Below are 18,083 nucleotides of genomic sequence, written 5' to 3' on the forward strand. Positions count from 1 at the left end.
CATGCTCCAATTTCCACGATCATTGTCAACAAAAAATCGTTGTCATAATCAAAATTAATTTTATATTTCATGTCCGATTATCTGAGGATCATGCAAACACACATTTCGAGAAAAAAAATACATCAGTATTGTATACCCGGTTGTTTTTTGTCCGGACAAGAAAGCAAGTTTAGGAACTAATTGCCATCAATATTTCATAAATCGATTGATAGTTACAAAGCACAAGTGCCAGTGGTATTCAGATATATGTTTGCTTTTTAATGCATGAATTTTTAGAAAATCCAGAGCAAAAGATGATGATTTTTATCTGCTATCCGGACATCGGACCCCGGCCCCATCCTCAATATTATAGAAATTGAGAAATCCGAAATCCTTTTTCGTTTTGAAACGAAACGTGGGGGTGGCACTTGCCGCCGCCCACCAAAATGTCCATAAGAAGAAAACTGCTTTTAAAAGTCAAACGTGCCGCCCTTTATTTTGTTTAAGTATCTGAGCATTTTCGTCAATAATTTAGCTGATTCTCTTTTATTTAATATTGCAAAATATTTCCTTTGATTTTTTTTACTCTTCCAATTCCGTCTCTGATCGAAGTCATATATATGAAGAATATAGACCTAGGCCTATACCTTTAGTGATTCCTTAATTATAGACATTTGGCCTCTCATCTTGCAAAGCCCTCCAAGGAAGGCGTGCAAAAAACATGGCCCTATGTTTATGTTCTCTTCAAAGTTCAGACGATAAAAAGTGTCTCTCAGGAGGAAATTTCCCGACTAAAATTAAACAGCAAAAAAAAATCAGAGTTGTAATTAGCGCCAGAATAGACAGTTTGTTTTAAGATAGTGCCCTTTCTAAAAGGGAGTGTCCTTTTTTTTTACCCCCCCCCCCCCCTTTACTTCGCTCCGCCGCCCCTGAGCTGCATGCATGGCCCATGCATGAACAAGCCACGTTTATCCATTTAAATACAATTTTGAAACTGCTGATGTGATCCACACATGAAGCCATCCGTATTACTGACGTGTGTAATTTCCCCTTGAATACATTCAGCATTTGATATCACGATTTCTTGTTGTATAGATTCGAATAGCACACGAGGGAAATCACGGAATAAAGCCCGTCTCTGTGAGAAGTTTAATCTGAATGCGGTCACGATGGATAGTGTCAGGTCGTAGACGTATTGTCGGACTTCAGACCTGTGCAAGTGAAGGTATGATACAGATTTGAGAAACATCTCATGGTAAGCATTAATTTCATTTGAATGGTGTTCATCAACTCTAACAAGTGAAATGGATGAATTGATATATCGTCTTTGTGAAAAGCAGAAAGAAAGATGGATTTCACGCGTGTTTTCTTTCCCAGTCCCACCCGCTGAGATTTATGTTTGTGCATTTGAATTGTGCGTGGATTCGAGTATTTTTCTGCTCTTGCCTCTGCAACTTTTGTAACTTTCTGATATGGGCTCCTGATATGTAACGCAAAGAAGAAGTCTATTTTTTAGACGTTTGAAAGAAATGAATAATTTAACACCCTTTAGTAAACTGGTGATTATTAGGCCTAGGCCCTAGCTAGAGTCTCGACCTATTTTTTAAAATATTTTAAGTTCAAATGATTCTTGACAGTAGAGGCGCACGGCCAATAATAAAATATTGGAGACTGTCTCCAATGTGGGAGATTATCTCCAATATCAGAGACTTTTGTAAAGAATTTGGGTATCCAATTTCAGAGATAGTCTCCAGTTTTGGAGTCCAATTTCCTTTGTTTACATTTGCTGCAAAAGGATTACCTTGGCAGCAAATAAAAATGTGAATTTTTTGTGATAACTTGATAAGCAGATTCCTCATGAAAAATTACCCCTTTTACCGTCTACTTTTGTTTTGATAAGGATTTTTGTTGTCAATCACACACAAAACAAATGGGCTTCTGACCTCAGTGAGACAAAATTTTGGGTGGAAAAATTCATGCTTTTGTTGGTGTTGTTTTGTCCTTTTGCAAAGCAAGTCTCATGTGGGAGATTGTCTCCCCTATTGGAGAGAGTCTCCCATATTGGCCGTGCGCCTGCTTGAGTTTGAACAATTCAGCAAGCTAAGTTGGTGAGTGAGAATGAGGAGAGACAGTGCAGAGTGAGCAACTTTTTTTTTCTATACTTCATTTTCTGATAAATTACAGTCCAACAACTGGTGTATTGTCGTACGATATTTGGCAGGTCTGGTGTGGAGTATGTACAATGCCATTTTGAAATATTCTAAAAAGTAGATTGAGAATATTTTCACTTCAGATTATTAATGTTACGTTGAGAGGTGCTGGTTAGAAAATGAGGATTGTCCCAGACCCAGTTTACACTTACAGGGACTGTCTCAGTTTTCAGAGACTTCTCCGTGGACACAAAAAAATTAGGGTGGGGGCGGGTTGGGGAAGTTCAATCACCTGTTGAGTTCTTGCATTGATTTAAATGAATTAAAAATTTAATTAAATTTAAATAAATTGAGAGTGTACATCATACATGTCATAGCCTGGGATGAATGTCATTTTTACCATTCAATTTTTTCCTGAGGCTGAAAGAACAATCAAATGATTCCATCATTGGGCGATGCCTAAATTCCAGCGGCGCCTGAGCAGGCTACTAATCGGTTGGTCGCTGCTCCTTGAGTTGTGACTGAAGCCTAATTTGCCTTGTGCAAGGCAGGTGAGACTGCTAGAGGCATTCCAGACATTTCGTATTGACTCCTATTTTGACAACCGTTTGACCGTATGGGGAAGGTGGAAAAACTCTTTAAACAGAGGGTCATGGTTTCAATCCCAGCCATAGCATGTTATCCTTCAGCAAGAAATTTATGCCCTCCACCTGGGTGATGTGAAAGGTTACCTGGCAGAATTAATTCCCTGAAGATTTTTAGGTGATCTGTCAATCGACAGATCAACTATTAATTTTGTACGAATTTTCTTTTCATTTATTTATTATTTATTTTATTTTTCCACCCTTTTCTTGTTCCACCGAAATCTCAAAATCTACATCTTGAATTTTCTTCAAAACATCAGTTATGAGGACATATCATGTCATGTGTACGAAACGGGTTCAAGGTCAAAAGGTCATTGTGATGTCATCTAGACGCCATTTTGTAAAATCACATTATCAGTCATATCTTCATTTTCAATTATTAAAAATCAACCATATTTACATCACATCAACTTCAGGTCAAGTGTCAACTGTTCATGTCATCAAAGGTCATGTAGAGGTCAGGACCTGCGCGTATGCGCGCGTCAAAATTTTAAAATGCTCAAAATCACTTTTTGACCAAAGTAGAGTGTGAATCAGGTCAGTTTTAAGCATTTCAAAAATTTGTGCACGCGCACGGTTACGCGCGTTATGGCGTTACGCAACATAGAATCGCCGTCTTTTTCATATCAATGCATCGTGATGTAATTCTGAGCAATTTGATACCTTGATCAACCTTCTACGAAGGAATTAGCCTCCATCAAAGTCTACAGCACGCGTGCGTGCGCGCTAACCATAGACAATATATGTGCAAAAACGTGCCTATAGAAAATTCATTATATAGCTTTTCAGGAAGTCCGTTGACCCCCAATTTTTTTTTCATATTCGAGTAGAGTATGGATGGGAGATATGATTTCATGTCACATTTGACCCTAAATTTCATCATGACGTCATCAAAATGGCGTCGGAACTCAAAATTTCCATTTTGCTACTCGTGACGTCATCATAGTTATGCAAATTTGACTCTAACTCCGTAAATGTTGGTTGATTTTCACTCAATTCTTTATATGTTGTAGCTAAGGACATACTCTTCCTGACGTGTTGGCTACAGATTCTTTTAAAGGAAGGGATCATCTTGAAAAATGGCAATATAAAGAGGCATGTCATTGTCGCTCATTTTGCATGCAATCTCTATGGGACTTTTTCTCAAAACTGGATTCTACATTCCTCTATTTCGCGAGCCATATCTCCATTATTTCTTGTCCGTTTTCTCTGAGCTTTAAGTATGTTATAGCTGAGATTCTAAGCTATTGCAAATGTGGTCTCCATTCACCGATCAGATGCCAGGATCATGCCCGTATTTCACCTTCAAAATTGGATTAGAGATCCTCTTAATTTGCTTAAAGTATACATCCGAAGAATCAAAAGTATTTTATAATGACTTTATGTGGTTATCATTGTAAAGGGGAAGTATTACTAATCAGATATATAACTTCACTTTTCAAAATAGTGATCAGAGTTTGCAGAAATCAGCTCTAAAAAATGATTTATTTTCATGCCATATTTCTGCCTTCCACCGGTCCTCTTGCGAGCTCCAGCTGAGTGACATCACACAATGAGCAGTGAGCAGCTGAGCTGACAGCAGCCCATTGGAGACGATCTTTCCAATCAGCGTTTTTTGCTCTTAGAATTGTTTATTGCTCTTAATATTGGTCTTGTTATATAGATAAAAGTTTGAATTTACTGAACAGTGAAAAAAAGTGCACATATAACGTATTTTGGTAACCGATATTTAGCTTAGAATTTTTTTTTTTTTCAAGAAATATATGTGAATAAACAAAGCATATTTTCACGTAGAAATCACACTTGCGTCACATTAATATTATAATCAATATAAAGCATAGACATTCTTCTTTATGACTGAACAAAAATTATGAAATTTCATTAAGTAGCAAAGTCAGGAACCACAAAAAAAACACGGCAATATCCATCGCGAAATGACTGAAATTGCAGTTGAATTGCCGAAGCATTATTAGGCAACAGCGGCGAGCGGACTTTATTTCATATATCTTAAAAATGCCTTTCCGGCAGGGCAATGGTCTGTGGCCAAATGCGTTGGCCATTGTTTTGTCATGTGCGAGGACCCTGGTTCGAAACTCGGATTTTTTTTTCTGGGCATTTTTTTTTTTATTCCTTCCCCGTCCCTACCCATCTTTTTTTCTCTTTTTATTTTCTTGTGAAATTCTATTCAGACCTGTATTTATCAAATCTTGCTTCTTAATTGCTGCTTTTGATTTTCAAGTTCTTGATTAGATTATTTCTACTCTTATTTGGGATGGGAGGGGTAGAGTTAAAAGTCAAGTCCACATCAACTAAAAATTATTTGAATAGAGTAATTTCCCTTGTTGTTTTTACTCAAAACAGTCATATACACAAAACAATGATATGCAAATTAGAGTTGTCACTCACATCACATTCGTTTCTATTTTTTGTGGCATTTTGTTTTTTATTCTTTGCAGATTTGACGATAGGAAACTCTTCATCTGATCACAATAGGTTATATTTACGGAACTGTTAAAATAGTAATTATATAAATTTGAATCGAAAGTTTTTATGAAATTTCCTGCAATATCTTGTTATTTTTCTTTAAATTCAAATGAATTTTTGATTGCTAGGACTTCTCCTTTACTCTTAATGTAGGGAATGCATAGCAAAATTTATCCAGAAACAAAATTGTCTTAGAATATGCAAATCAGTAATTGGACACATGTTCACTTTTCTTTCATCCAGGCCACTTCCTCACATCCACCAGGCTTTCAGTCTTATAACAAAAATGATGAACCATCACACAACAGCACACAACATTCACAGTGCTTCACAATAAATATTTCACTTCTGTTCATACATGCAATAAATATTGTGGAAAACAAATAAAAGGCGTACCCATATTCAAATACCGTTTAAAAGGACAAATATATTATACCTTTTGAGAAATATCAGCACGTTAAATATCTGATAACAAAACATAATTATGGGGCACTGCAAGAAACTTATGTTCAATTGCAAATCAAGCGTAAGTCTTAAATTCAAATTCAAGCTTAATAAGGTCGAGTTGCAATCGCAATTCAACTACATGTTTAATCAAAGGACTTACCCTTGATTTGGGACGTGTGATTGAGTATAACATTTCTCGCAGAATGCCCTAGTAACATTAAAATTGTTCTTTCGTTTTAAATTGTGTGTTATTATTTTTGACAAGCTGTATTCCTGTCCAAGTCAAATTTCTTAGTTCTCTCCAAAACTGTGCTTAAAATTGTTTCCAAGATTGATAAAGAAAATTTTTCTTTTGTATCATTATCAGTCCACAACTTGCAAACCGTAGGTCCTGGAAAGATTGAAGAAAAAAATGGCTATATCCAAATCATAGTAAAAGGACATGATGGAATCTCCCAGATTGAGGTAGCAAGCAGAGACCAGAAGTCACCAGAGTCAGCAAGTGTGCAGATCTGTGTGTAGAAGAGAGAAAAAAAGAAATAGTTTAAATAATCAAATCAAAGTATGAATTTAATTGTCGTGATGATTGATGACGTGCGGTGGCATGTAATTCCCGGTCAACAACAAATGATAGTAGGTTAAGACACCTGAAAAGTTCCACTCAGAACACTGGTGCTCTACCTCAAGGGATGTTTGTGTAGGCCCCACTCCACTTCACTACCGCTACACTACCGTACATGTACGCCACACCTACCCGGGTAGGTGTGTAGCGTAGTGTAGGCTGTAGCAGTAGTGAAGTGGAGACTACACGAACATCACTTGAGGTACGGTGCTCTCTGAGTCTCTGTGTCAGTACAAAGATTGCATTTATCTTCATTGTTGAAGGCATTACGCATGCATATATGCAGCAACACTCTAATCAGAAAGAAACACCAGACTCTAATTTTGGCCCACCCAAGGGTTCATTACATGCCGCCGCACACAGAAAATTCAAGCCATAGAAGTCGTGTGTTGTGGACCAAAGAAGTGAGATCCCAGCACGCGCGACCCACTAGTTAGAAATCCACTGCCAAACGCGGTTCGTGGTGCGAGGTTAGTATACTAATACTAACCTCGCAATACGTGTGAGTGATTTTGGCCACGAATCAGGGTAATCACTGCTGAAAATTTGTCTGGCTTCATGACATCGGCATCATGGTGATATAATTCTGTGTATAATAAAAACTTAAACATTCCTCTGAAACAGCAGATTTTCAGCCATGGTCCATACCAGTGCTCCTAAATAATTTAATCGCCTGCCTGAGTCCTGACCGGTTTTAGAAATCTGAAGAAAAAATCTGCTGGAATTGTGCAAAAACATTATTTCTAAAATAAAGACTTTTTAATTTTAATAGTATACGCCAAAATGCATGATTCTAAACTTATATCAGATCTGTATCTGTCATCTGACCTGAATGCATCGTCAGAACAAGTACAGTTTCCAAACATGCTTACCTTGACTTTTGACTGGATCAAACAGCGTAACCTGCAACATGCATCGGGAGCAAGTGAATGGGACCGTGCAGCTTGGAGTTTTTCAATAGTTAGTAGAGCAACACAACGAAGACTGTCGAGTGGACAAAATCGATCTTTCTAGTTCACAATTCAATAAAAACCGGGCAAAATAACAGTTCTGGTTCCCTTATAGTCTGAAGTTGTCGAAAACAGAATTCGGATATCACAATACATGAAGAAAACGGTAAATTCGAAGAAAAATAGAGACCAGGAAGGTGAATCAGCTATCAGTGTACTGCTGGCTTGCACAGAGCTAGAGAGCGGCTGAGTGAGTCGATCATCATGTGACGTCATTATTCTCGACTGTATTTGATCGCGTTATTGTCTGTCTGGGGGCGGCTTGGGGGCTGAGAAGGGTCTCTAATAATTTCATTTCTTGCATTTCCACGACATCAATAAGACTTTTTAGTGACATATTTGTGTATAAAAAGACAAGACCTTTCCATTCATATATAATTTGTCTATAATCATCACTTTCGTGAATTTTCTTTGGATGTATACTTTAAATGTGTAAATTCTATGGGTAGCTCAATAGGTAAGGCATCGGACTGGCGTCTCAAGGGTCCACGGTTTGAGCCCGTGAACATGAGAATTTTTTCTTTCTTTTTTCTTTCTTTTCAACATTTCACAAATGGTCTTTTATGACCATTACAATGTTTATAAACCAAAACATTGGACAATAAAAGAGATTAAAATCCCTTTTAATAGGCCTATAACATGTACCATGTGTATCGCGTACACCTATTTCACATAACTTCTCATTTCCCTCTTTTCAAGAGTATTCAACATGTTTCTTTTCGTAATAAAAGTTCAGTTTTCATCATGATAATCATATTGATCTCAATAAACATGGTGATTGTCTTCGTTATCATGAAAATCAGAGACAGATCACCTAATTCGTCCTCATGACGAATTAAATTCTAGTTTTATTTTAATTCACTGACTGCTGCTGATGAAGTGGCAGCTAGAGCTAATGAAAGGATAATTTCAGTTGCATTTTGAATTTGCTGTCCAAAAAATCAACTATTATAATATTTTTATGTACTTAGTGTTCTTTTTTCTGTTCCTTAATTTAATTTCTTTGCAGCAAAACCTCCAAGATGGACATGGAATGTGCAGACCTTATGAGTAGTCTTCAACTGCATAATGACTACTTCAAGAGTATGACTGATCTGATACCTGCCAGGTATTACTTTGAACAAGAATCCAAACAGGGTCCAGCGGGCTCTGGCAAGTTCTTTCATAATGCAAAAGGTAGGTGCACAAATTATTTTCACTTATGTGCTTAAATAAGGATAGTTAATTGAAAATGAATTCGAATAATTTTGGAACAGTCAAATATACAGTTTTTTAGATTGATGAAAATCCATGAAAATGATTTTTTTTAAATCCATATTTTATTGTTCGAAATAGACATGAAATGAAATACTCCGAAAATTTGCTTTGCCCAATTGATCTGGGCCCTGCAGCCGCTGTGCAGCGCCAGATCGACAAGGCTCTATCCCTTTAATCATTGAACGCCAAACAGGGTAGCAGCAACTCCCATCTTTTAACGTCTTTTGGTCTGACGCGGCCGAACCCCCGACCTCTCGGTTGTTAGAGGGACGCTCTACCAACTGAGCCAACACATGTGGATGATGACATGTGTGTCAATTTTTGTCGCGATTGTGCAATGTTCCCAGTCTTTCCACCTTCCAAAATACTCTTTTTATTAGGGTTATTAAACTCCCTGCATTAATCTGTATGATTTTAATCATGTATGTTACATTCATCCAGAGAAAGCACCCAAGCAGAAGGTCAAAGACAAGTCCAAAAAGAAGACCAGTAACAAGCGACAGCGTTTGGACCCAGACCAGCAGCGCAGCGTCACCCAAATACAGGAGGGCATGGATAAGGGTCAGATCTCGGGTAAAGATGGGATTGCCACCTCTAGTCGGTTGTGGAAAGAGAAATCGGAGGATGAGTCAGAGAGCGATGCCATGGGGACAGGCCTGGAAGACCTCTCAGATGATAGTGGTATGTATAGGATTCCTCTGATGTACGGTAAGGGGTCCTAAAGCCATGGAAGTCCAAAAGCTATGCAGAGTTCATTGCACTTTGATTTTTAAAGTAAATTATGCACTCTATGTTTTGGAGTGTGACTGATGATTCCCATTGAAAATTTGATAGAGGCTATAATACATTGCAAAAATGCGGAGAAAGTCCACAATTTTTTACAGTATTGGACTGCTAGATCTTTGCAATTCAGACACTGAAAATACTTATGTCAGTTTTATGCCATTTCATCTTTTTTAATGATTTTTAGAATATTTTACTACTGTTTAAGTACCAGACGATAATTAAGCAAGTATAGCTTTGATAGTTGTAAAACAAAGTGCGTAGACTTAGGTCCTACTAGCATACACTTTTCCGTTCATGTGAGACTTGTTTAAAACTTGTTTTAAGCTTTGGTTTATGTCTAATAAAGTGAAGTATACTTGAATATTGGCAAGCAAATGTGCAGTGAATGTTGAATATGTTTTCAGCCATTGATTCTTTGTCAAATTTGAATTTTGCTTTTGAGAATATCTAGTGCCCTCTGTTATTTTCAATGACATACCATACACTTTCTCAGCAGTCTAGTAAAATAAAGAAAATGGTCAAGAAATAACAAAGCTATGCTTCTTCAAAACAATGCTTGTATTTCCATAATTTCATGAAACATACATGTTTTCACCGGTTTCTCACCTAAGCTATCGCATGGTTAACAAAAGACTTTATGCATGGCTGATCGTCAACAAAACGGAGTGTCGAGTAAGCTATCCAGTAAAACCTCTTCATTTTATGAAATTATTGGAATTCAAGCCTTATTTCGAATAAACAGAACTTTGTTACTTCTTGACTGTTTTCTGTAATTGAGGTATCAAATTAAAGAGCAGATATTGAACTTTTAAAAAATGTGATTTTCTTTTTGAAACTCAGATACCGCCCGCCAAGTGACTTTGTAGTTTCCTTTCTTCAAATTGTTTTTGCTCACTCATGCATGAATGATAAATAATCTAAGTTATTTCAAATGAAAGAGAAGACTATCAGCTTTACAAAGATAGGTCATTTGTCTATTGTATTTGTGATTAAGTTATGACAAATCATCGATAAATCTCGGTTTCGTTTTTTCTGGGACGTACTGTATATATATATATTTTTTTTTTGGGGGGGGAAAGGGATGTGGTATGTGGAATGTAGCAATCAAAGAAACACCAATTTTGCCAATATGATTATGAAAGATAATCTGAGTTACTCTAATAAGACTTCAAGTAATTCATTGTCCCTTGTGTTGTAATACCCCACAAAACTTAGGAGTGAGCTTGTATGGCCATGTTGGACATTAGACATCTCTTAATCTTGTTGGGATATTTCATTGTTCAAAAATGTTAAAACAATGCGAATGTAAGTTAACCTATATTTATTTGATAATTTCAATTCATGTCAGGTAATGAAGATGATTCAAAACCATCCGTCTCATCAAGGATAAAACCTATGAGTGTGGAGTCTGTTTCGAGTAGTGCAACTATTGATGAACTCAGAGAGAAGGTTCGACAAAGAATCGAAGAACTCCGAACAAAACGGAAAGCAAAAGCACCTTTGATGGAAGATGTGGTACCGAAAAAAGTTGCCCGAAGAGAAGCAGAAAAGGAGAAGAAGAAGAAAGCAGATGCCATCAAGGCAATGAAAGCTTCTAAAGCACAGTTGGAAATCTTGGAAAAAGCCAAACAGAACAAACTAATGGTTAATGGTGACGGTCACAGTGACAGTGATGATTCTAGCGATGACAACGTCAACCAAAGAACTAAAAAGAGTAATGAGACTTCTACCAAGGGTGGGAAAGGTGGGAAGAAGATGATGGAAGATAAGGAGGCAGCTGTTGGCTTCAGCCAGTTTGACTTTACGGAGAGCGAGCGAGAACAGCCCAAGAAGAAGAAGAGGAAGAAGGTGACGGAGCCCAGGAGCAACAAGGACTTTGGCCGTCTGCTAAAGAAGGCCGAGCTCAAGGAGAAAAAGATGGCGGAGATGAAAGAGAAGGATCCAGAGAAAGCCCAGGAGGTGGAGACGGAAGGCAAGTGGAAGACAGTCATCGATAGAGCGCAGGGGATCAAGGTCAGTGCTTCTTGATTTATGTGGGCAATCCCCGACTCCAGTTCAAACAGAATACAATAAAATAAATATCTTAGTGTTTGTATAGGAGTATATAGGCCTATGTTCCAGATAATTTTGGTTGAAAAAAAAATCATGAAATACCAAAATAAGCATGCCATTCCTTCCAGGTTACGGGCCTTTTTCAAAGCAAAAATGATAGTCTGTTGTGTAACCCTTTCACTCAAGTTAGTGGTCTGAATATGCAGCCTACAATTGCTTGTATTACTGAAGGCCCTCTCAATAGCAAGTTTTACGTGCAAGTCTTGGGTGAAGACCCTTTATTTGATCAAAGTTTCAATCAGGGTCTGTGCCTGCAGACTAATAAAAATACATAGTCACACATGTGATTTTCTGTGTTGGGGATCTTCAGTATGCTTGCTTTTCTGTTCAGATATCGCGATTTTAAAAGTAGTTAGACGTACATTTATGTAAATCTTCAATGATATGGTGGCAATGTACCTTTATTTTGTAGATTTTCTATTTATCTGTGACCAGTTGAGTTTAGCTTTAAAGGATACTCTTGTCATCCATACAGGTCAAGGATGATGTGGAACTTCTGAAGAAGTCCATCAAGCGGAAGGAGCAACGCAAGAATGCGAGCAAGAAGCAATGGGAGGCACGTCAAACTAAACTGGAGGAGAAGATGAAACAGAAGGAGACCAAGAAGAGGACCAATATCAAGGCCAAGACTGATGCTCGCAAAGCCAAGAAGGTTAAGAAGTTACAAAAGAAGGGCAAGCTTCTCCTACAGGACTGAAGAGGCTTATATGCACTTGATCCGTAAACTGTTACAGCAGTTGGTCTACTTCTCTAATGCCTAATACCAGATGGGTGGGCTAAACCTATTTGGTCTAATTGCTTTTTGGTCTACACTATACCTGGTCTTATACACACTTTGTGTAGTTCCCATTTAGTCTTCTATCCAGTTGGTCTAATGTCCACTTCATCTAATTGTCATTTTGCCTTTTTACAAATGGAAATTTGCATATGAAGAGTTAATTTAATCATATAAAGTAGTGTAAGATCAAATATATTTTAGGCAGATTAGTTATATCCCAGCTGGAACGTAGACCAAATAGTAAATGGACTAAATGGCAATTAGACCAAATGGTTAATAGAGACAAACTGTAGACTATGTAGGATTAGTCCATGTGGGGTGACGAAGGCCACATGGCAATTTCCTGGACTAAGATTGCAACAGAGAACTGCTTCTTGGGAGGAACAGAGGATCAGAGCAGAGTTCACTCTTGGTTACACAAGTCCAACACCATTTCTGAGTGTACTTTGCCTTGCAGCAGCTATGGATATTGATGTCATTCTGTTGAATACTGAACTATCTATTTCCATTAGCTGGATTTAGGTAAGACTTCAGGTTTCTGTAAGGCAAGCAGGTTTGAAATTGCAAGCCTGTGCACCCCTACCATATTACCACTGTTTCAATAATGGTGCAGTAATCCATGCAATGAATGGCAATAAAGGCCATGTCACATTGTTCTGAGCAAGCCTTGCGATTGCCCGTAACTTACCCGCTACATATTTTTTTCTGCGTGCAAAATAGACTTGCGTGCGCTTCTGTGGGCAATTGCGTGTGAGATACGTGCGAGATACTGTCAATGCGGGCAATCTGCGGGTGACCTATGGGTAGCCAAAATAGGTGACCGGCAAGTCATATGCAAGGCTTGCACGGAACGAAGTGACAGAGCCTTAAGATCTGCATAAAATAAAAATAATGTACAATGTACCCTTATAGGGCCTTTCTCAGCTAAGTAATTCATACACTGGCATGACTTCCCACTAATACAGGTCTATTTTCATTCTCAAAATTAACCAGAAAGTGCCAAGATTTGAAAATGCCTAATATTTTGTTTCCGTCAGAATAAATACTTATGGCATCAAAATACTGAAATTATCAGAAATCTTGAAATATTCAGTGAAAGTAGATAAAAATGTAATGTTACATTGTTGTATAATCATGAAAATCGTATCAAAATCTTGCTTGATGAATGGTCTGATCTATGGGAACTGAATTCTGTCGAAGCCAAGTATCATGTCATGTAAATACAAATTACTTTTTTTTTAGTATTGAATTTCAGTAATCTCGTCTAAAAACTCTAAATAAAGAGTCCCTTCAAAACTGAAAAGAAACCCTCATTAATGCATTCTTTGGTGATCTAGGATTACTACACATGCCACAAATTCAGTTATGTAAATATATTTCTTTGTTGCAAAAGGGCAGTTCCTGTCTGCTATACATGACTGTGAGCTCTGTGTCTGTGACAATTTCACCCTAAATGAACAAGAATTTGTCTGTCATTCTCCTGATTATCTAACTTCATTTCCCGCATTAATAATAATAAGTATAATTATTATAGGTTGTCGTCCTTTCTCAATGAAAAAGTCAGTCGGCAAGCCCTCAAAAAGTAGCTTCTTTTATCTAAGTTATATTCATGACTGTACTGTTTTGGCATTGTTAATGAGATTGGTGCAAACCAAAACACCTCTTTTTACATGTATTTGGCCATTGCTGCTCTAAATATTGACAAAATTTCATGTTTTTGGTATCTATAAAGAAGACAGCTTGCATGACTATCTCTCAGTTTTATTTTCATCAAATATTAAAGGTGAAATCTCATATCTGATATTTGCAGATTATAAAGATTCTTGCTGTTAAGAAGCAACTGAATGTAAGTGATACAGATTATAGGACAGTCGCTCCATTATCATAAATGGGAAAGATTCAATGAACAGTTCACCTGCCATTCAAGAACAATTAACTTGTCATATATACATAAATTCATACATAAAGCATCAAGTCTTATAGGCAGCTTATGAAATGGCTCCCAGCTAGTGTTATTTTTAAATTTATTTTTCTCTTAATGGGGTGGTGGGATTTTGGACTTTCCTTAAACATGCATATTATACTAGTCAGTGCAGTGAAAGAGAAGTCCCGGTGGGTGTTTCATAAAGCTGTTCGTAAGTTAAGAGCAACTTTAAGAGCGACTGGTGATCCTTTCTTACGCGCTAAACCATCGCCTATGGTGTAAAACATTTTCCAAAAGAAAGGATCACCAGTCGTTCTTAAAGTCGCTCTTAACTTACGAACAGCTTTATGAAACGGCCCCCTGGACTGTGAGTGTGTGGCAATGGCAGGAGGTCAGATGGGGTTTGGTTTGGATTGGGTATCTGGGCTGTTTCAGAGGTTCCTTTCTTGGACGTTACAAAACTGAATATTATGTAATGAGGGTTCTGTATGAGCTGACCAGCTGTTGCCCAATCTTGGAATTTAAGTGTTTGTGTACATTCCTAAAGAAGTTGAGATGTTTTTATAATACATAGTAATTGTCTTACTTTGCTTGCTTATAAGAATTTATCAGAAATCTCAAAGTACTCTACAATATAGTGAATCATCATTTGCTTTATATGCAGTCTTAGTTTTAGAGAACAACCTTCCAAATCTCCTTCCAACAGGGGTGTGAGAGTTCAGATTCTTATCTGATTTCAGATTTTTTTTTTCCAGCTTAATTTCAGCTTATTTTTGGCCTTCCTCTGTACAAAAAGTATGGGAGCTCTTTCTATTTCAGACTTTTTCAACACTCTTCAGCTTTTTTTCAGATCTTTTTATTTGTGACCACTCACACCCCTGTTCCAAGGACTATGGCAGAATGGAATCTACTACCAATAGACACACGGGAAGCTAAATCGGTTGATAGTTTTAAGACAAGGTTAAGCAAAATTCAAATGTCTACTTTCATCCAGGGGGCACATTATCATTAATTTAAATTCATTACTAGCCATACACGCCTGCAGCAAATATATCCCGATTGAGGAGATTGCCTTCGGTAACAGGAAGAAGAAGGAAAAACAATTGATACAGTAGACAAATTCAAACGGCTCTTAAAACTTACTCAAATATACCTCAATTCAAGGAAGTTAATTCAGTAACATGTCTTTTTCTTTTCTTTAATATGTCCCGAAGCACTTATAGACATAGTTACATTATGTGATAATATGCACTATGTAATGAAGCTGACTATTATTTATTTCATCATGATTACAATAATGCAACATAATTACCCAGGCTTTAGCATAGCAGCTGTTTACTCAAGATTTCTTTCTTTCCTTCCGGGGCCCCCAATACTTCCAGTTTGCATATGTAGTCAATATTGTCATTGAAAAATGCACAATGCAGCAAATTTTGATGAAAATTGGATATAAAATAAGAACATGAAATTTCACACTTTAGCTTATTTTTACTGTAATATGCATATTGGACAACTTAAAACAGAAATTTGTAAGTAGATTGAGCAAGGGCATTTTATTTCAATAGAATCTCAGTGCATTGATAAAACCATAGAAGTTTGCATATGGGCATCCAGTGTACTAACATTAAAATGTCCATACAGGACTAGAGTGTAGACACAGAAATAAGTTGTGTCATCTTTAGTTATTACTTGGGGGGGGGGGGGCATATCATGAGAGCACTTTTCGGTTGTTTTATCTGACAGAGTATGTTTTATCCAACAGTTACCATAGGAACTGAGCTTCTCAGCCAATCAAAATCAAGGAAAGTTGTCAGAATCGCAACTTGTCAAAAAAAAAGTGTTGATGAAACGTGACTTTGGTCTGAAAAAAAAATGTTCAAACGGTCTTGACTGAATGACTGATTTGCAGGCTGGCATCTCTGATATTAATTTCGCATTTGATAAGCGGGAGATTTATCATTGTAATCATTTTTTGATTACAAGTAAAATGTATATTTTATCGTGTCCAGGGACCTATTACATCCAAATGACCAGGGTTGAAACTATGGAACACTGTTGGTGTCACAATTAATCATCATAGAGCAAGTAAGGTCAGAGATAGTATCCCTAATGGACTATGTACATTTAACTCATGTTTGTGTCATTGATTTAACATGTTGGCATGTTACATGTTTGCTGATGGACAGCATGTATGGCTTCTTGGTTGAAATTATGATGTCACTGGCTTTCCATATTTGATATTGATTTCAATTTATCTCAACTCTTATGATATAGGGGGCCTGCTGCACCATATTGGGTTAATAATTGCAGAACAGTGCTGGTACACAATGTATGTGTATGTACTTGTATACCTGATTCTATAAGGGTACATGTAGATGAGCAAATTTTATTATAATGGACAAGTGTTCTGTAGATTGGTCAGATTCATTTCAATCCATGTATCAAAAATATTTTTCTCCTTAATTAGTGAATTGAATTTTTCATCAGTATTTTGAATTTCAAGCAATTTTTTTTCCATGTACGATATGTTTATTAACAGTGTGAAAATCATCCATCATGCATGTGACTATGTTTACGCATCATGCTAATTAATCAGTGAGCTTGGTGTAGAGATAAAATGATGAGAATGAAGATATTTTGCCAAGATTTGAACATTTTAATTTGTAATAAAATATCTTATACTGTACTGCACATATTGGCATTTCAATTGCATTATATGTTTGTGTATTATTGAGAATATTCTTAGTGAACGTAAGAGTTTAGATAAGTATAAGAGGTACAGGGGACTCTGCCTAGACCATAGAATTCTTTTAAGCCTTAACTAGGGGTGGTCAATTTGAATTAGGGTTAACCCTATCTAGGCCGGGGGGGGGGGGGGGGCCTCGGAGGTCCCCCCTCAACGATTCGCCCAATATTTTCGCCGTGCAAATTTTTTTGACCGTGCTGCTTTATGACTTTTTACTTTCAAGTCTTGCGCATCTTTTGAGACCAAATTTGTGACAACCGGGTACGCGGTTCCGAAATTACGCAACATTTTCTAAGTGCATGTCCGACCCAAAATTGCTCAAAAACGTGATTTCGTGTACTAAGTCACTGCAAATTGTGTTTTCAACCCATAATCATAATTGTATGATTATTTTTAGTTTTGCTGGTCTAAATGGATTTATTTTATGCTGTTTATGATCTCAAAAGAGTCCCCGACAAAGTTAATTGAAAAAACAATAAAAAAACAAAAGGTCCAAAAAACACAGAAATACATAAGAAATTGCAAAAAACAATATAATACATAAGAAATTGTTTTGATATCGCAATTTTTTTCATGTTCATTTGCTGAGAACACCACAAAGAGTTTCTACACCAAAAATTCGAACATTTGGAGCGTTATTTAGGGAATTAGAGGAAAAAGTTTGATTTTGCATACTAATTACGCATAAATTAGCATAATTAATAGGGATGTGCATGAAAAAATTAATACAGAATTTTGTAGATTATGTTCCAGGCAAGCTGGGACTGCGTGCCAATTTTCGGCGCGATTGACGGCCGAGATCTCACGGGGGGGGGGGGGGGGGGGGGGGGCCTGGGGCCCCCCGGCCATATGATCTCCCAAAATACCCCGGCCTAGATAGGGTTAAACCTGACGCACACTATACGATCTGACTGCAAAGCGATTTTGAAAAAAATCAGAATTTGTATTAAATTTTTGAAAGTTCCAAGAAGTAAATTAAATTACTTCTTGATGTCAGGAATACTAAAATCAGAGTTCTGCTTAGCGACAAGCCTTGTGGTCAGAGGAAAGCCCAAATTGGCTTTCCAGTCGCAGCCCATGATGACATCATCACCACTTGGAATTGAATTTGCTTTTATTCCTACAGGGAGGCTCGAAATAGACT

At 37.2% G+C, this 18,083-nt stretch overlaps 1 protein-coding gene across 2 annotated transcripts; it reads left to right on the top strand.

Annotated features, from left to right (window-relative positions):
• The first annotated feature begins 1,065 nt into the window (after positions 1 to 1,065).
• On the top strand, positions 1,066 to 16,884 carry LOC129277611 (surfeit locus protein 6 homolog). 2 transcript variants are annotated; one of them, XM_064110366.1, is made up of 5 exons: positions 1,066 to 1,204; positions 8,346 to 8,512; positions 9,035 to 9,274; positions 10,728 to 11,392; positions 11,967 to 16,884. In XM_064110366.1, the coding sequence occupies exons 2-5, from the start codon at positions 8,359 to 8,361 to the stop codon at positions 12,186 to 12,188; spliced, it is 1,281 nt and encodes a 426-aa protein (XP_063966436.1). In that variant the 5' UTR covers positions 1,066 to 1,204; positions 8,346 to 8,358; the 3' UTR covers positions 12,189 to 16,884. The 2 variants fall into 2 exon arrangements, with proteins under 2 accessions (XP_063966436.1, XP_054769741.2); XM_054913766.2 differs by having other exon boundaries at positions 1,117 to 1,234.
• The last annotated feature ends 1,199 nt before the right edge of the window (positions 16,885 to 18,083 follow it).

Source organism: Lytechinus pictus, chromosome 15, assembly GCF_037042905.1.
Source record: "Lytechinus pictus isolate F3 Inbred chromosome 15, Lp3.0, whole genome shotgun sequence".
In the NCBI taxonomy this organism is placed as follows: domain Eukaryota; kingdom Metazoa; phylum Echinodermata; class Echinoidea; order Temnopleuroida; family Toxopneustidae; genus Lytechinus; species Lytechinus pictus.